Here is a 16,029-nt window from a genome sequence, read left to right as displayed (position 1 = left end):
TTTTCCGTATCTCCATGCATTATCTATAAATACCCAATTATTCGTCATCGTCTAAGATGAACTCATCCAAAATCTCCTCCTTGCTCGCTCTGGCGGGCCATGCAAATTTGTCGCCTGCTCCTAGTAACGTCACGGTGCAGCCGTAGCAAACGTCCAACTCTTTTCCTTGCAATTCGTTTGTTCCAATCACTTCATCATACTCTTGTGCCAAATCTCTCTCCAAATCGGTTTCTAAGGGAGCTGCGGCCTTCACGGTGATGGACTGAAGCCACAGCTTTGGCTTGGTGTGGATATCAGCCAGACACACACGACACTTTCCAGTGACTTCGTTCTTTGGCGCTCCCAACTTTTCAGCTGTTTTCACAACAGTTGAAGCGGTTGAAGCATACCCGTTAGCTCCAAGGTCCTCGAAGTATTTCGTTGAAAGTGCCTGCACTGTCATGTTCTTTACGAGTGTAGATGCAACTGTCTTTTGCACCAAAAACAGACTTAAGCCTTCGGTCAAGTCTAAAACTGCTTGCACTTCGGCGAAAAGAATGTCTCGAAGTGGGAACAAGATATGCAATTCTTGGTCACCATGAGGGAAAGACCGGTCAGCAATCGCTTGATGTATTTCAGCGCCTCTTCCTTTGACTGCCAATGAGAGCACTTCACTGGCAAGTCTGGTCATGCTGTGGCCCAAAATAACCGTTTGACAGCCTTTAGATACGGCGTTCTGAACTATTATGTCATGGTAAACGAGCTGTAGAAGATCAGCACGCAGCGAATTCGAAACACAGTTTTCTAGAAGCAGCTGGACGGTAACGTCTTTACTAAGCTTATGCAGCTGGTGAATAACGTGAAAGTCAGCGCCCACCTGAATCCTCTGTAGACTATTCTTGTCTAGAAGGAAAGTGTCAGGATCAATAACCACCACATCCACAGCAACAGGACTATACCGTTGAGCCAAAGCCAGCAACTTCAGCTCTGCTTCTTCCCTATCAGGACCCTTTTCCTCGAGAATATGCAAGAGAACCAAGTCAAACCCCTGTTTTCCACTGTGGGCCAAGTTCTGTTCCTGAAGAAGCGAGGCCACCATATCCAAAAGCACCAAAGAAGAAGCACCAAACGACACGGGAAGCAATACTTTCTGCACGCCGAGCCTATCAGCAACAGCACCATACTTGACTTTGTATCTCTCATGGAGCATCAGCTTCCTCTGCTTTCCACGCATAAACCATACGAAACAGCCCGAGCAGAAAAGATCTCTTCGCGAGACTAACACTGCTTTTTCTTCACCACATCTCTTACACGTCGAGTCATTTTCTGGCCCTAAGAATTGCACTGGCTGTGTAGACATGGGAACTGTGGGATTTGGAGGGTTAACTATGGAGATCTGAATATTCGATGGCATCGCGAAACACCCGTGCACCACACCAAATTTGAATTTTCCAGGACACCCGTGCACCATAATACCTCAGCACCAGTGGCTCTGGCTCCGCCACAGATCGGTTTAGTGACCATACATTGATTCCATCGAAGAACCGCAAAACACACAAAATCGAAAGAATGACATGGAATGGCGGTGTACTGCAGGTAAGGCCACCAACTACTACTATTTCCCAATTCTAAACCTCCCCAATTGGTCAATTAAACCTTCTGCTTCCCCTTCCCCCAACAATGAAAGACGTAAGCGTGCTTCTATTTCTATAGCGGTTGAAACTTGTTTACCCCTGCCGTCTGTGCAGTACGTTCTCGTTTCCCATACATTTCATATGTGGCTGCGGCAGACTCGATTCATTGAATTTGAGGAGGGCCACCTGTGACAGAAGAACCCGTACCGCACCCTCTCCAGTGGGATATATAAATAGCCGGTCAATTCCCTCAATTGATCCTCTTTTCTTCATATATTTCATCATGTCTGCTAACGATTTCTACTCCTCAGGCCAACAGGGCCAAAGATCCGACAACAACTACCAGTCTTCTGGCCAGGGCAACCAGCAACAACAAGGTGGTGAAGAAGGTGGTGAGAGAGGTCTCTTGGCTACCATTGGTGGTGCTGCTGTGGGTGGCTACGGTGGTGGAAAGATTTCTGGAAACCACTCTACTTTGGGTAAGATTGGTGGTGCCATTGCCGGAGCCATTGGTGCCAACAAGCTTGAAGATAAGTGGGAAGAGAGAAAGGACGAGAAGAAGTATGGCCAGCAGCTGGGCTACGGTGGTCAAGGTGGCCAGGGTGGATACGGCAGAAACGATAACTACGGTCCACCAGGCGGCGGTCACGGAGGCCCTGGCGGCAACTTTGGCAGCCGTAACGATAACTACGGTGGTGGCCGTAACGATAACTATGGCGGTGGCCGCAATGACAATTATGGCGGTGGCCGTAATGACAACTACGGTGGAGGCCGCAATGATAACTATGGCGGTGGCCAGGGTGGCTACGGCGGCGGTCGTAACGATAACTACGGTAACCAAGGCCAGGGCGGCTACGGAAACCAGGGTTACGGCGGCAACCAGGGCGGTGGCAGATGGTGAACATTGACCAATGATTTACTAACCATATAACAATCCAAAAACGAAATTTACGATTGTACGACTATACACTCATGTAGATCTATGTCACCCTTTGACGGTGAATGCACATGGGGAACGAAACCCATACTTCCGAAAATAGTGGCTGCAAAATTCCCGATTTATTCTGCGAGGTGTTATGTGCAGGTAAAACTGGAAAATAAACCCACAAAAACACCCAGACACCCCATCCAGTAGTGAATTCTGTATCAACCGTCCTTCTTCTTACCAGAAATCCGGGGAAATGTCAGACGAGAAGAAACCAGAGCCACAAAAGTCCGACAAGGTCGAAAAGGACAAATCCATGGTGGACTTCACCAAAGGTGAGGTTTCAGATTACAAGTTTTACCCTGACAACCCGGAAAATCACCGTCACAAGTACCGTTGGGCATCCAAAGAGCCTTCCAAGTACTACGATCCATGTGAAGAAAGTCGACAGGCGTCTATCAACTGTGTGTTGAGAAACCAGGAAGACAAGTCTGTTTGTCAGGACTTTTTTGACGCTTATAGGGAATGCCTGAAGGACTTTTTCAAAAAGCGTCGTCTGGACAGAATGGCAGGCAAGGCAGGCTGGGGAAAATGGTAAGTTCCTTTAAGCAAAGTCAGAACGGGCATGGCCTCCGCCGCACAGACACGAATCGGAAGCGCTTCGTTTCCATTTACCAAACATCATCGTAGGTGTGTGCATGAGGTAAGGGTCCTCAAGGCACTTCCAATGCATCAGGTTCAGGGCATACCTTCTTAATGGGCCCAAGTCTTCGTCGTCACTATCAGAATATGCTCCATTACCAGAGCTTGAATCTCTTCCTCCACCAACATCGCATGATCCAGCATACTTATAGTCGAGGTACAGTCTAGTATTTTGCATTTCCAAACGACCAGTTTTCCTGTTGACAGAACAAACAAAGACTGCTTCTTTGGCTTCAGCAGGGAGTGTTTCCTTGTTGAGCTTTTCATACTTGTTTAAAAGTCCAGCCTTGGCACTCTCATCCACATTCTCCAAAAAGCGATGGAACACTTGGTCCAAGGTTTCAGACACATCGACTCTTATAATAAATAGAACATAATTCAACTGAACATTGAAAAGACACGAGTCTTCGTAGGTGATGTGCTCACAGAGCTTTTCACATAACTTGGATTCCCATTCGAGTAAGAAGAAGGATTTTGGAAGATCGTACCTTGGTTCATGTTCAAATCTTTCAGTGATATCCCACATGGCTTTCTGGAACTTGTCACGGTACATCGGAATAGCATCTGTTACAAATTCGAATTCTCTCGAGACCTCATAGATCAGTTCCTTGAATTGGTGGGTAAACTCCAAAGTGAGCTCTTGCTCGTGTCTGGTGTACCTATCGAAGTCCCTTAACCGCTTCTCCACGAAATAGACATAATTCAAGAAGAATGTCTCGCTGAAGTTACTAAAGGGACGAATACGCAACCATTCAAGAAGCTGAAGCTTGACTTGCTCATTCCTGATTCTGGAGTGGTGAACAGACAGACTTATACTTGATTTATGAGACTTGAGCTTGGTCTGATTCAAGAAACGGAGATCATTCTTGTCGAAATCAACTATGTCACCATGGAAAGGAACCTTCAAAGATTTTTGGAAAGCACCAGAGTCGTTTGCCTTACGCGATCCATTATTTGATATAGCCAACATGAATGCATCATTCAAGAGAGATGCCTTAGACTGGATCACTTTGTTGGTGCAATTCAACATGTACTGAGACCTGATGCCTCCACAAAGGTATGAAATAAAGTTGGAAAGTAGATGGAAATCATCTGCATCTGATCCCTCATTGCTGATATTGAAGTACCCATGCATTGTCTTCTTATCATTATCAACATGCGAGAAGTTCATATCGAGCACATCACTTGTACGCTTCGAATGGCAGTCTATAATAGGACCTAACGAAAAGCTTGATCCGCTGCTCAAGAAGGAACAATTCAATCCGCTGAGAATCTTGTACTTTTCATCCCTTGTAAGCTGCCTTTCATCTATACGGTCACCAAAGACGTCACTCTGGAGAATCTGTGCTTTTGTTGGAACGTAATCATGAGTTCTACGTTTCTTCCTCATACTTGCATCTTCTGTTGCATGCTTACGCTTTGACGTAAAGCGCTTGGAAAACTTACTGCGCAAGCCGGAGTCTTGTGCATCCTGAGGATCAATGTCTTCTGAATTATGACGACGAGAATGCAGTTTGGAGTCATGACGATGGCGTTTCTGGTAATGCTGTAAAGGATCATTGGAATGCAGACGTTTGGTTAACGTAACTTGATCACGATCAGATGCTGGTTGTTCTGGCCAGAGTTTGCCAGCTCTTCTTTGGCTGAGGAATCTATCCATCTGAGAATCTAGGCTTGATTTACGAGCCAGGTGGCGTAAGGTACCCCAGCGCCGAAGAAATGGTTTCTTCTTACCAGAAATCTGAGTACCTGTGCTGAAAATGGGAGACTTGCCTGGGTAATGCGGAGAAGCCCGAATTTTGTTAATTGCATCTTCAAATTCATCATGGTATGTCTTGGCCACTTCCTCAGATGACCTTTGTGGAGATGTGGCTTCTCTGCGTTTCAATCTAATAGCATTTTGACGTCTCAAGGGCACGCCACCTGTGACACGGCTCGATTCAGGGGATATGATAAGGGTATTACGGTTTGTGGGGTTTTGGCGAGCCGAAGATAGAAGAAGACGCTGAGCCAGTTGCATGCTATCCAAAAGATTAGATCTTGTTTCCATTCGGGCTCTATCGATATGCTGCGGGCTGTTATCGTCATCATCATTACTATCATCCTCGCTTCCACTTTCATCAAAAGCATCATGAATATCTTCATCGATATCTTGATCTGAAGGCTCCTCGAACTCTGCATCGTCCTCAGAGCTCCAGCTAGATGTACTAGTATTATCATCGTCGTTATTTGAAGAACCTAGAAATAAATGGAAAGGAGGCACCGAAGTTTCCGAGCGTGTAGAAGGCTCAGTAATCCCCTCTCTAGAGCCCACATTGGACAGAGTAGCTCTTGGAGCGTTCTCGTCAAGATCAATATCCAAATCCATATCGGCTTCCAAGTCAGGAATCACCAAAAAGCGAACCGGGGAGGCGAGATTCCGTATTTCGGCTGGAAGCGCAGTGGTCCGAATGTGACTCTGATCCGGTTGTCTATAGTAGTCAGGCAGTAGCTGGACCGACAGACGGCTGCTTGATTCACGGGGTGGTGGTGGAGAGTGGTCAGGCGGAATGGACAGACTAACCAGGTTATGGCGGTTTTGCTCCTCAGTATACTGGTTCAATAAGTTGGCCAGCACCTCGTTCATACGAGTGAAAAAGTCACGAGACACCAAGTGCCGAAGATTGGAGTTGTTACGGATCCCTTCAAATAGCCCTGGAAGCGTAAGTCCTCTCTGAGGTGAGTTATTCTCTGGAGAGGTGGGAGGGGGCATATGTCACAGGAAAGTGAGACACCAGATAGCACTGACACCTAGGAAACAACAAAAGTTGGAGGGAAAGAAAAGAACAGCTGATGTGGGCTCGTTTTTTTTTTTCCCCGAAAGCTCTGGCTGTCACGAATGGGGGTGTGTGGCAATAGTTAGATGATTATGGTCAGGTTAGGGAATACCTCAATATTGCCAGGGCCCTATGCGAGATTACTGCACATTCATAGACAACCAGTGGGAGACCGGTTCGGGTAGGCAACAAGGGGGAGGGGCAGTAAGGAAGGGTAAGGAGGTTTTGGGTATTTAATTGGATGGTAAGGATTTGGAGTTTGGAGTTTTGGGGGTTTAGTTGGGTGGTTGGTGGAGAGTTGGGTGGTGGATAGACAGGTGGTTGGTTATACTGCGTTGCGATAAGGAATGACAGGGACAGATAAGATAAGAGGAGGGAGACGAAGAGGGGGAGAACGTGAAGGGGTTTATGGAATATCTAGGGGGATTTATTATCAGTTTACGAGGAAAGAGGTGGCTGGGACGATGTTGGGTGGTGGTTCAAGTGGGCTTATGTTAGGAATGGCTGCGAAATGAGAAGGGTATGTATGTGTGGGTACATGTTTCACTGGAGGGATGGAAGAAGAGGGGGTTTGGTGGAGGTTTTTGGATGGAGGGTTTTAGAAGGTGGTGTGGGCTCAGTGAGTGAATTTAAAGGAGGGGGATGTTCTTTATTGGTGGTGTTCAATATGGAATGTCTGTACCTACTGAGGGTGTGCCATGTATGGATAAACGGGAAAAGCTATGCAAAAACGAAAAAAAAGAGCTACATCAATGTTCTTAGATTTTATATAAGCCTTTGATGAAAAGGTTGAAGGAGAAGAGCGCTTAGCGTTGTGGTTTAGGCTGAGTACATACGCTGATGCTAGGAAGCATCAATATACTGAGCTTGAAGTTCACACGGAAGAATGAAACCATAGGAATTTCTTTCTATTCTTCATGGTTCTACTAAATAAGACTTTTCGTTGTTCTAGTACGACTTTTTCATTGCTGATCTTTCATTCTTTATCTTGTTTAGTCGAAAAACCACAGATTTGCAGCCACCATTTCGGAAAGACAAAAAACCCAAAGGTTAAGAAAAACAATTCAATCATTCTTGAACACTAAAAATCATTCGATAACCGTTTTCAACCTTTTCCTTCATATTCTCTTCTGTTTCTACCATCTACCCATCTGTATGAGACTAAGGCTTCCTCTCTCCAGCTCCACACACAAAAGTCATAAAAATAAAAGAAACTCATTTGGCTCCTGAAACCAGGAGAAAACCTTAATCCACTTATTCCCTTCTTATTTACATTAATTTGCTTGTCTTGGTTGGGGTCTTACTACTACTAACTGACCGACCTGCATATTCCAGAAACCAATCAAACACTTTTCATTTCTCACTACCCTCTTCTACCAAACACCATACCAGGTTAGATATGTCGACGTCGATTATTCGTACCATCAAGAATATCTATTCTTCGGGTCTTAAGAGAGCCGCTTGGCAAATCCACTCCCACAACGATACCAAGAGAGGTTGGCTTGTGGGCACCGATGACTTTGGCAACAAGTACTACGAGACCGATGTTCCAGAGGAAATCCATATGAGAACCAGATGGGTTGAATACAACGAATGGGAAGTCGATATTTCCAAGGTTGAGCCAGGTTGGCATTACTGGTTGGGTTACGGTACCAACACTCCACCAAACCGTTTGCCTGAGGACCAGGCTGCCTCGAGAGCGTACCCATTGGAAAAGCACCAACCCAACCTTACAAACACAAGAGGTGCATTTGTAACATACAACACGGCCAAGCCTAAATGCGAGAGCTGGGCTCCAGAGGTCAAGGAGAGAGTATGAGAAGATACACGATTAGGAATGAGGACATACTAATATATTGCATTAGAGATGGATTTGTAGATGGATTAAGGGGATGCTGGAGAGATGGGGTTGGCAGTGAAGAAGAAGTGGAGGGAAGAGAAAAGAAGTGGAGGGTCGAAGATGTGTATGGATGAACCATATGGATAACTTCACTGGGATATCTTCACTGAGGGCTACAGTTCAGTCTGACACTATCCCCAAACGACAGAGATCAGGGGCATCCATAAAAAGGCTACTTATATCATCATGAAGGTAAAAAGTAGCCACCAATTTGTCCTATTTGGACTGCTGAAGCCCTCGTCTAGACTTATAGTCCCTTCACTTCACCAGCAGTACCCCAACCCACATAGAACAACCATGCTCAGTCTAGCCAATCCTATTGTAAACCTCTACCATACGGATATTAATCCCTTTCTGCCTCTACTGCCCCTCCTTTCCCTCCCTGACCCTCGTCTAATTGTCCCTTACGCATAACGGTCGGTTTCGCAGCCATTACACATTTGCACCCATACCACGAAACCCACTACCGTCCACAGTAGGTCTAGAACAATGCAAAATAAAAACCCAAATTAAAAGCTAATATCTCGTGCCATTCTTGTTTTTTCCTTTACCTTAGCCAGGGCCCCAAATTCCGTATTCCGTTGACAAGACCTTTTTCCTGTAGCATAGGCTCCAATAGGGCATCTCGCTTTTTTTCACTGAATCCCTCCATCTCTCCATCTTCCCCATACTCTCCCTAAAATATCCCAATTAAACCATGAGTGGCTCAGGAAAACTCCCTGCAATCGCTTCAGACGCTGTTCTTAAACAGTCTGTGCCTGTGCCAGAGGACTTTGAGAAGGTTCAAGGTATGGACTTCTCCCAGGACTATGCCTACAACTCTAGAGCTACCGACTTGATCGCTTCCATGAGAACCATGGGTTTCCAGGCCCTGTCGGTGGCTTCTGCTTGTGAAATCATCAACGAAATGAATAGCTGGAGAGGTAAACATAAGGGCGAGTTGCCTGAACATGAACAGACTGGTGAGTTTGACGATGAGGACCGTCAGAAGGCTACAGTATTCATGGGTTTCACGTCCAACTTGATTTCCTCGGGTCTTAGAGATACTTTGCGTTACTTGGTGCAACACAAGAAGGTTTCGGCAATTGTGGCCTCGGCTGGTGGTATTGAAGAGGACTTGATCAAGTGCTTGGCTCCTACGTACTTGGGTGACTTTGCCTTGCCAGGTAAGACCTTGAGAGACCAGGGTCTTAACAGAATCGGTAACTTGTTGGTGCCTAACGATAACTACTGTAAGTTTGAAGAGTGGATTGTTCCTGTTTTGGACAAGATGTTGGAGGAGCAGGAGACCGAGATGGCTAAGTTGGGTAAGGAAGGCTTGAACGCTGATTCCGCTGCCATCTGGACTCCTTCCAAATTGATCGACCGTCTTGGTAAGGAAATCAACGACGAGCTGTCGGTGTTGTACTGGGCCCACAAGAATAAGATTCCTATCTTCTGTCCAGCCATCACTGACGGTTCTATTGGTGATATGTTGTTCTTCCACACTTTCAAGGCCAGCCCACAGCAATTGCGTTTGGATATTGTCGCTGATATCCGTAAAATCAACTCCATGTCCATGGAAGCCTCTCGTGCTGGTATGCTTATTCTTGGGGTGGTTTGGTCAAGCACCATATCTGTAATGCCTGTCTTATGAGAAACGGTGCCGACTGGGCAGTCTACATCAACACAGGCCAGGAATTCGACGGCTCTGACGCCGGCGCCAGACCTGATGAAGCTGTCAGTTGGGGTAAGATCAAGGCAGAGGCTAAGCTGGTGAAGGTTTATGCTGATGTCACTGTGGTGTGGCCATTGATTGTGGCTGCTACTTTTGCTGCCCAAAGACCATAAAGGACAAAGAGGAAGACGAAGAAAATGCTAGAACTTGTGTAAATAACGAAAGCGACGACGGACCCGGAAAAATACTCTCTTTTGGTGTTGTAGTTGCACTTTTGCAGCCATTGTGGCTCGCGGAATTTCAGCCAGCGTTATCTGTGGAGGTGCATAATCTCACTTTATCGGATTTTCCCCATACTTGCCACTCTTTCCAACCATGAACAACGAATTACTTGAAAAACTCCAAAAACTCCTTGCCGAGGGTAAGGACGAAGATGTGCTGTTGTTGCGCCGTGCTCTTCTCGAAAAACCACACTTGGTGGGGTCCTCCAATGACAAGTACTACGACAAGCACACTGACGACTATATTGACTTTACTTATGCCAATCCCACTGTTTGGCATGCTACTGACTTTTTTGGCAAAAGACTTGAAAAGGCTGGGTTTACTTACCTCCCAGAGAAGGAGCTGTGGAGCAACATTAAGCCTGGAAAGTACTATACGACCAGAAGTGGCTCTTCCTTGGTGGCCTTTGTAGTAGGCCCAGATTGGACCCCAGAGAAGGGCGTGGGCGCTATTGGTGCTCATATTGATGCTTTGGCTACAGCTGTCAAGCCAAACTCCACTAAGGATAAGGTTGACGGGTATGAGCTCTTGGGTGTGGCGCCATACTCTGGTGCTTTGAGCTCTGTGTGGTGGGACAGAGACTTGGGTGTGGGAGGCCGTGTTTTGGTCAAGGAGAAGGGTAAAGTGAAGTATGACTTGGTTGACTCTACGCCTCATCCTGTGGCTAGAATTCCTACTTTGGCTCCACACTTTGGTGCTCCAGCTCAGGGTCCTTTCAACAAGGAGACCCAGACAGTACCAATTGTGGGCTTTGGTGGAGATGTGGAGCCTACTGATGCAGAGAAGCGGGCTCCTCTTTACGGTAAGCATCCATTGAAGTTGTTGCGTTACATTTCTAAGCTTTCTGGCCATGCCGTGGAGGATATCGTGCAATGGGACTTGCAATTGTTTGATGTCCAGAAAGGTGTTCGTGGAGGTTTGGAAAACGAGTTTGTTTTTGCTCCTAGAGTCGACGATAGAGTGTGTTCGTACGCTGCTATTCTGGGTTTGATTGAGTCAGACGCTGAAGGTAAGTTGTCGAAGGACGCTTTCTCCATTGTTGGTCTTTTTGATAACGAGGAAGTCGGGTCTGGAACCAGACAAGGTGCTAGAGGTCATTTGTTCCTGAGCACTGTTGAACGTGTGGCGTCTTCGTCGTACTACAATCCAGGTGAAGCCGAGTCTACTGACCTGGTGAAGGTTACCTTTGCCAATTCGATCATTTTATCCGCTGACGTGACTCACTTGTTCAACCCTAACTTTGCCAACGTCTACCTCGAGCACCACAAGCCTTTGCCCAATAAGGGTATCTCCATTGCCTTGGACCCTAACGGTAACATGGCTACTGACTCTACTGGGTTAGCGCTTGTTGAAGAACTCGCCAGAAAGAACGGCGACGAGCTCCAGTACTTCCATATCAGAAACGACTCTCGTTCAGGTGGTACCATTGGTCCTTACCTCTCCATCCAAACCGGCGCCAGAACCATCGACTTGGGTATCCCCCAATTGTCAATGCACTCCATTAGAGCTACTATCGGAAGCAAGGACGTTGGCTTGGGCGTAAAGTTCTTTGCTGGTTTCTTCAAAAACTGGAGATCCACCTACGACACGTTTGAACAAAACTGAGCCTCAGGGCCCAGTTTCAGCGCAATCCAGTCGAAGCCACTGCTGATGCGCTATTTCGCAGCCAACAGGGAAAACATTGCAACTGCTGCAGAGCCGCTTTTCTTGGGAGGGCATTCACGGCAGCGTGAAGGAACGTAACCGAAAACAGAAAAAGTACCGAAATGGATAACTTCTCGACTGCTTTCCTTGATCCATCTTATCCATCGTATCTCGTCTTCTCACAGCCTTTCTTTACACTTTCCTCTTTTGGGCGGCTGGTTCTAGGGTCCCCAGGGCCTGCACAATATACCTCTCACCATACAAGGAGTATGGTATTTTCCTGACCAACTGTGTAAGTCAAACGAACAGATAATATGAGTATGTGCCCCCAAATTAGTCCAAAATAATGCTAGATTCGCTTTCTTCGGCCTCATATTGCCCTATAAGCTTTCCATTGATCCGCTGACCCGAGAATTCATACTAACACGCAGCACCTCCTAAAAAGATGTCGCTTGAAGAGTTCATCTCTGATGATTGTATGTATTTCGAAAAGAATGGCCTATAAGGCCATCGATTTCTTGAATTTGTCAATATCTTTTACTAACGTTAGCCTATGGTGGTTCTTGGGCAGATGACGAGATAGACATTGCTTCTATTTCGGTGCCTATTGAGAAGAACAAAGGTATGGGAGGTTCTGATGGTTCTGGAGGCATCTTCGGTGCTGGAGGTTATGGCCGGTCGAGGAACTACGGGACAGACCAGGGCCCTCCTTATATCGTGAAACTTCTCCACCTTCCCGTGTCTTGTGATGATGTTTTTGTCAAGGACTTGTTCACCTCGAGATTTATGCTGTTTGTGAAGTTCAAGATTGTTTACGACCCGGTTTCTAATCCTTTGGAAACTGGCGTTGTTAAAAAGAGTGCATTCGTTGAGCTTCACTCCTTCAGTGACCAGAACAGAGTGGTGAACTGGCAAGACTTGTACTATAAAGGTAACCGACGGGTCATTATCGAACATGCCGACTTTTCGGATTTCCAAAATTGCATGAAGTTCAATCAAGAACACGACAGAGATCTACGTCGTACTGAGCGTGAATTTCTCGCCAGTAAGACGAGAGGGAGCTTCGAAGGCCGCCGTTCCTCCCACAGCGGACATATTCCTGGGCTTGGTGTTTTAGGTGAACTTGAGGATCTACAGCATCATGGACGAGATAATCTGCGATTTGGCGGTTCTGGCCGTAGGAGCTCTTTCGGTGTTCCTGGCAACAATGGCCCACCCCATCCAAAACCACTATCTCGTTTCACTTCATCACACACAGCCACACCCCAAACTATAGATCCTTCTCACGAGACCCCAGCATTAGGGCCTCCAAAGCCTAAGTCCAATCCTTTTGGAAACGCCAAGCCTGTCGATATATTGGCCAGAGAGCATGAGCTTGATAAGAAAATCGTGAATATCGATCAGAATACTATCACAGCACTTAGCTCCGACTCCGATGATACTATCAAAGGAAAGAATGTCAAAAAGAAGTAAATGGCCAGCCCAGCGCTCGCTCTCCAAAAACAGATGATTCTACAAAAGCCGATGGGAATGCATTATCTCCTGCTCCAATTCCTTCCTCAGTGTATGGTCAGAAGAAAAGCTTAGCAGACATCCTCAGCGCCAAAAACGAATCTGAAGGTAGTGGTAGAAATACCCTGGCAAAAGGAAGAAAGTCAGCAAGCACGACACCAAAACCACAAGGTAAACCTGTCATACTTAAAAAGAAGCCATCAACTGTTTCTTCTCCTGCGCATCAAAGAGAGCTCGAAAGGCTAAGCAGTCCTGAAGCCTTGGCTTTAGAGACGACTAGTGCTCCCGAGATCTCAACAAAGGAAAAGATTAGCGACACGGAAGCAGACGAAGGTACAAAGCTGGAGCCAATTGAAGCACCATCACGCAAACCAAAGGCTAACGACGCTCTGAAAGAAAAGTCCGAGAAGCCAGTGGAGGAAAGCAAATCACAGGCGCCAGTGGAGCGTTCGAGAGAGAATCTGAGAAGAAGGAAATCGCTGAGAGGTAAGAGAGGTTCAGTCGGTGACGTTACAGAGAAGACGGAGAAAACTGAGGAAGCCGAAGAGAAGATCCACAAAGAACAGCATCATTTGGCTGAAAGAAACAAATCATTCTCATCTCAGCAACGTCCTGACTTCAAGAAGCACTTCATTGAAATGACGCTGGGCCTGGAAGAAAGACCACCACTGCGTGGCAGCGGCGGCAGAGGAAGAGGACGTGGTGGAAGAGGTGGCTTCGAGTCTGGAAGAAGGAACAGCCACAGGAAAAGATCTACTGACGGAAATTATGAGAGAAGGAACTCGTTAAAGGCTGATGAAACAGCCAAGGAAGATGGTAAGGTAGTTGAGGGGGAAGAAAAAGCCGCCGCTGGAGACGTCCCACAGAACTCATCCAAGTCGAAGGATGATAAGCCTGTTGATGGGCAAGAGGAGCCACCAGCTGATGAAAAGAATGGGCGTGCTAACTCAAGAGGTCGTGGTAGAGGAAGAGGCCGTGGAGGCCGTGGTTTTAGAGGGAACTCAAGAGGCAGAGGCAGAGGAGGTCCAGGTAGAAGGTCTGACGGAGGGGAGTCGAAGGATTCTTCTTCTCAAGATGTCAGCAAACCACCACCTGCTCCTGCTCCAGCCGATAGCCAGCCAGCGGCCAGTGCATGATGTGATGAAATATATTTTAATGTGAAATACGAATAAATAACCCAAGAATAATACCATGTAAAGAACACCGTAACGAATAACATTACTTTTTTTTCATTTTTTACTTTTTCGTTTTTTCTTCATTTCTCGTTGTGGACATTGTTTTAATATCCATTAGGTATTCAATATACCGCTATCTCTCAAAGAATTCTCCAAGATTGTCTCTTTAACTGCAGCAAATACAAGTTGGATGTTAGATGTGTCAGTAGCCTGCGTGACATGGGGGTAAATGTTAAGTCCGGAACGGTTCACCTGAGTGAATCTCCATAAGATATACTTGACGGCCTTGTTGATGTTGTCACCGCCATTATAGTCAGGAAAGTAGTTCTCCAAAGGTGAAAAGGGTAATTTCTTAGCGAAAACATCAATCTTGTTCAAGAAAAGCACAATGGATGTACGGGAGAACCAGCGAGAGTTGACCACTGAATCAAATAACGTCAAAGACTCTTCCAATCTGTTTTGGGAATCTTCCTCTAGAAGGGCCTGGTCATACTCAGAAAGTGCAACACAGAAGATTATTAGGGTAACGTTATCGAAGCAATGGATCCACTTCTTACGCTCCGAACGCTGGCCGCCCACATCGAACATATGCATATTGACACCGCTCATTTGGAAGCGGAAGTCGAAAATACCAGAAGTCTTCTTTCGCGTACGCAAGATATCTGACTGGTTAGGGACATAATCAGGAGCGGCAATTCTCTCCACATTGCTAAGCATATAGTCAGTAGAGTCAATAAGATAAAACTTGCCCTGTTCTCTCTCCATAAAGTCGTGAACCTCCTTGAAGTTATAAACTGTCTTGATTTTCGCTGCCACAGAGGGATTAAATTGTTCTTCAGATGAAACAGACACTTCATAGTCCAAAACCTCGTTAAGGTCGTCATAGCGTAAAATGTGTTTTCTTTCGCCCACAGGACCGGCAATGTTAGCAGCCAAGTCCTCCTCGCTGGTGCCCTTCTCGGCGATCAAGTCCGGCTGGAGGTCAATGATAGCATTGACAACGTTCTTCACGCAATCCAACACGTTCTTAAACACAAACGGTTTATACTCGTACAATTCCTCGTCGGAAAACCCATTCTTGTGCAAGATCTTCATTTGCTTAACAATGGTAGACTTACCACTCTCGCCAGACCCCAACAACAACACCTTCACCTCCTTATCTGTTGAAATGGGCGACGATATAATGCCATTGGTCGTTTGTGCGGACAGTTGTCGAGACTGAGCCGTCGAGTTGGGAGCCAGTCCCGGTTTTAGGCTCTGGCCGTTGGTAGTAAGATGCTGTGGCTGCTGCTGCTGCTGCACTTGTTGTTGTTGTTCCTGCTGCCGTTGAGCAGCAGCCTTCTCAGACAGAACGTTCCCTGAACTGTCTGCCAGTGTCTGGTTATTCGTCTGGTCCACTGCCTTTTGTTGCTTGCTTCGCTTGTCGCCGGCAGTAGGCGCCGTATTGGCCGGTGGAGGCGCCAGAGGATCCTTGGAAGAGCACAAGCCCATGATTAGACGGAATACAATTGAAGGAAGTCAATGGCTAGAAGGGCTGGAAAGAGCCTTGTAGACAAGAAAAGAAGCACGGGTTGGGAAGAAGGAGCCCTGGGTTAAGGTAAATTATCGGTGAGGCACGAAGCAGGCAGATAAACTGGAGTGAATGAGTGAGGGAGAAAAAAAGAGGGCAGTCTCTTTCTTGGGTTCGCGGTCAGGCATTGGAGGGGGAACTGGAAGTGGAGAGGATGAAGCAGAGGAGGGATGAGAAGGTGGGTGAAAGAGGAAGAGTGGTTTATGTTGTTGGGGTGGATTCTACGACCATTT

The 16,029-nt window shown here is 46.6% G+C and overlaps 8 protein-coding genes across 8 annotated transcripts; 5 read left to right on the top strand and 3 right to left on the bottom strand. All coding sequences in view use genetic code 12, as the record gives it.

Annotated features, from left to right (window-relative positions):
• Positions 1–37: 37 nt before the first annotated feature.
• NCS2 (Ncs2p) lies at positions 38–1,339 on the bottom strand (the record flags this gene model as incomplete). Its single annotated transcript, XM_025485706.1, has 1 exon — positions 38–1,339. One exon carries the CDS (start codon positions 1,337–1,339, stop codon positions 38–40), a length of 1,302 nt encoding a protein of 433 aa, XP_025341171.1.
• Positions 1,340–1,896: 557 nt separating this feature from the next.
• CXQ85_002014 (uncharacterized protein) lies at positions 1,897–2,514 on the top strand (the record flags this gene model as incomplete). The annotated part of the gene is made up of 1 exon (XM_025485705.1): positions 1,897–2,514. One exon carries the CDS (start codon positions 1,897–1,899, stop codon positions 2,512–2,514), a length of 618 nt encoding a protein of 205 aa, XP_025341170.1.
• A 628-nt stretch (positions 2,515–3,142) lies between these two features.
• Positions 3,143–5,992, bottom strand: CXQ85_002013 (uncharacterized protein; the record flags this gene model as incomplete). Its single annotated transcript, XM_025485704.1, has 1 exon — positions 3,143–5,992. One exon carries the CDS (start codon positions 5,990–5,992, stop codon positions 3,143–3,145), a length of 2,850 nt encoding a protein of 949 aa, XP_025341169.1.
• Positions 5,993–7,455: 1,463 nt separating this feature from the next.
• Positions 7,456–7,875, top strand: CXQ85_002012 (uncharacterized protein; the record flags this gene model as incomplete). Its single annotated transcript, XM_025485703.1, has 1 exon — positions 7,456–7,875. One exon carries the CDS (start codon positions 7,456–7,458, stop codon positions 7,873–7,875), a length of 420 nt encoding a protein of 139 aa, XP_025341168.1.
• Positions 7,876–8,653: 778 nt separating this feature from the next.
• On the top strand, positions 8,654–9,786 carry CXQ85_002011 (deoxyhypusine synthase; the record flags this gene model as incomplete). The annotated part of the gene is made up of 2 exons (XM_025485702.1): positions 8,654–9,533; positions 9,629–9,786. 2 exons carry the CDS (start codon positions 8,654–8,656, stop codon positions 9,784–9,786), a joined length of 1,038 nt encoding a protein of 345 aa, XP_025341167.1.
• A 202-nt stretch (positions 9,787–9,988) lies between these two features.
• LAP41 (metalloaminopeptidase) lies at positions 9,989–11,500 on the top strand (the record flags this gene model as incomplete). The annotated part of the gene is made up of 1 exon (XM_025485701.1): positions 9,989–11,500. The coding sequence occupies one exon, from the start codon at positions 9,989–9,991 to the stop codon at positions 11,498–11,500; it is 1,512 nt and encodes a 503-aa protein (XP_025341166.1).
• Positions 11,501–11,984: 484 nt separating this feature from the next.
• On the top strand, positions 11,985–14,187 carry CXQ85_002009 (uncharacterized protein; the record flags this gene model as incomplete). The annotated part of the gene is made up of 3 exons (XM_025485700.1): positions 11,985–12,015; positions 12,090–13,008; positions 13,281–14,187. The coding sequence occupies 3 exons, from the start codon at positions 11,985–11,987 to the stop codon at positions 14,185–14,187; spliced, it is 1,857 nt and encodes a 618-aa protein (XP_025341165.1).
• Positions 14,188–14,340: 153 nt separating this feature from the next.
• On the bottom strand, positions 14,341–15,717 carry GPA2 (guanine nucleotide-binding protein subunit alpha; the record flags this gene model as incomplete). The annotated part of the gene is made up of 1 exon (XM_025485699.1): positions 14,341–15,717. The coding sequence occupies one exon, from the start codon at positions 15,715–15,717 to the stop codon at positions 14,341–14,343; it is 1,377 nt and encodes a 458-aa protein (XP_025341164.1).
• Positions 15,718–16,029: the final 312 nt, after the last annotated feature.

This window comes from Candidozyma haemuli, assembly GCF_002926055.2.
Source record: "Candidozyma haemuli strain B11899 chromosome Unknown C_2014730914, whole genome shotgun sequence".
Classification (NCBI taxonomy): Eukaryota; Fungi; Ascomycota; class Pichiomycetes; order Serinales; family Metschnikowiaceae; genus Candidozyma; species Candidozyma haemuli.
This window is presented reverse-complemented; position numbering and strand designations above follow the sequence as displayed.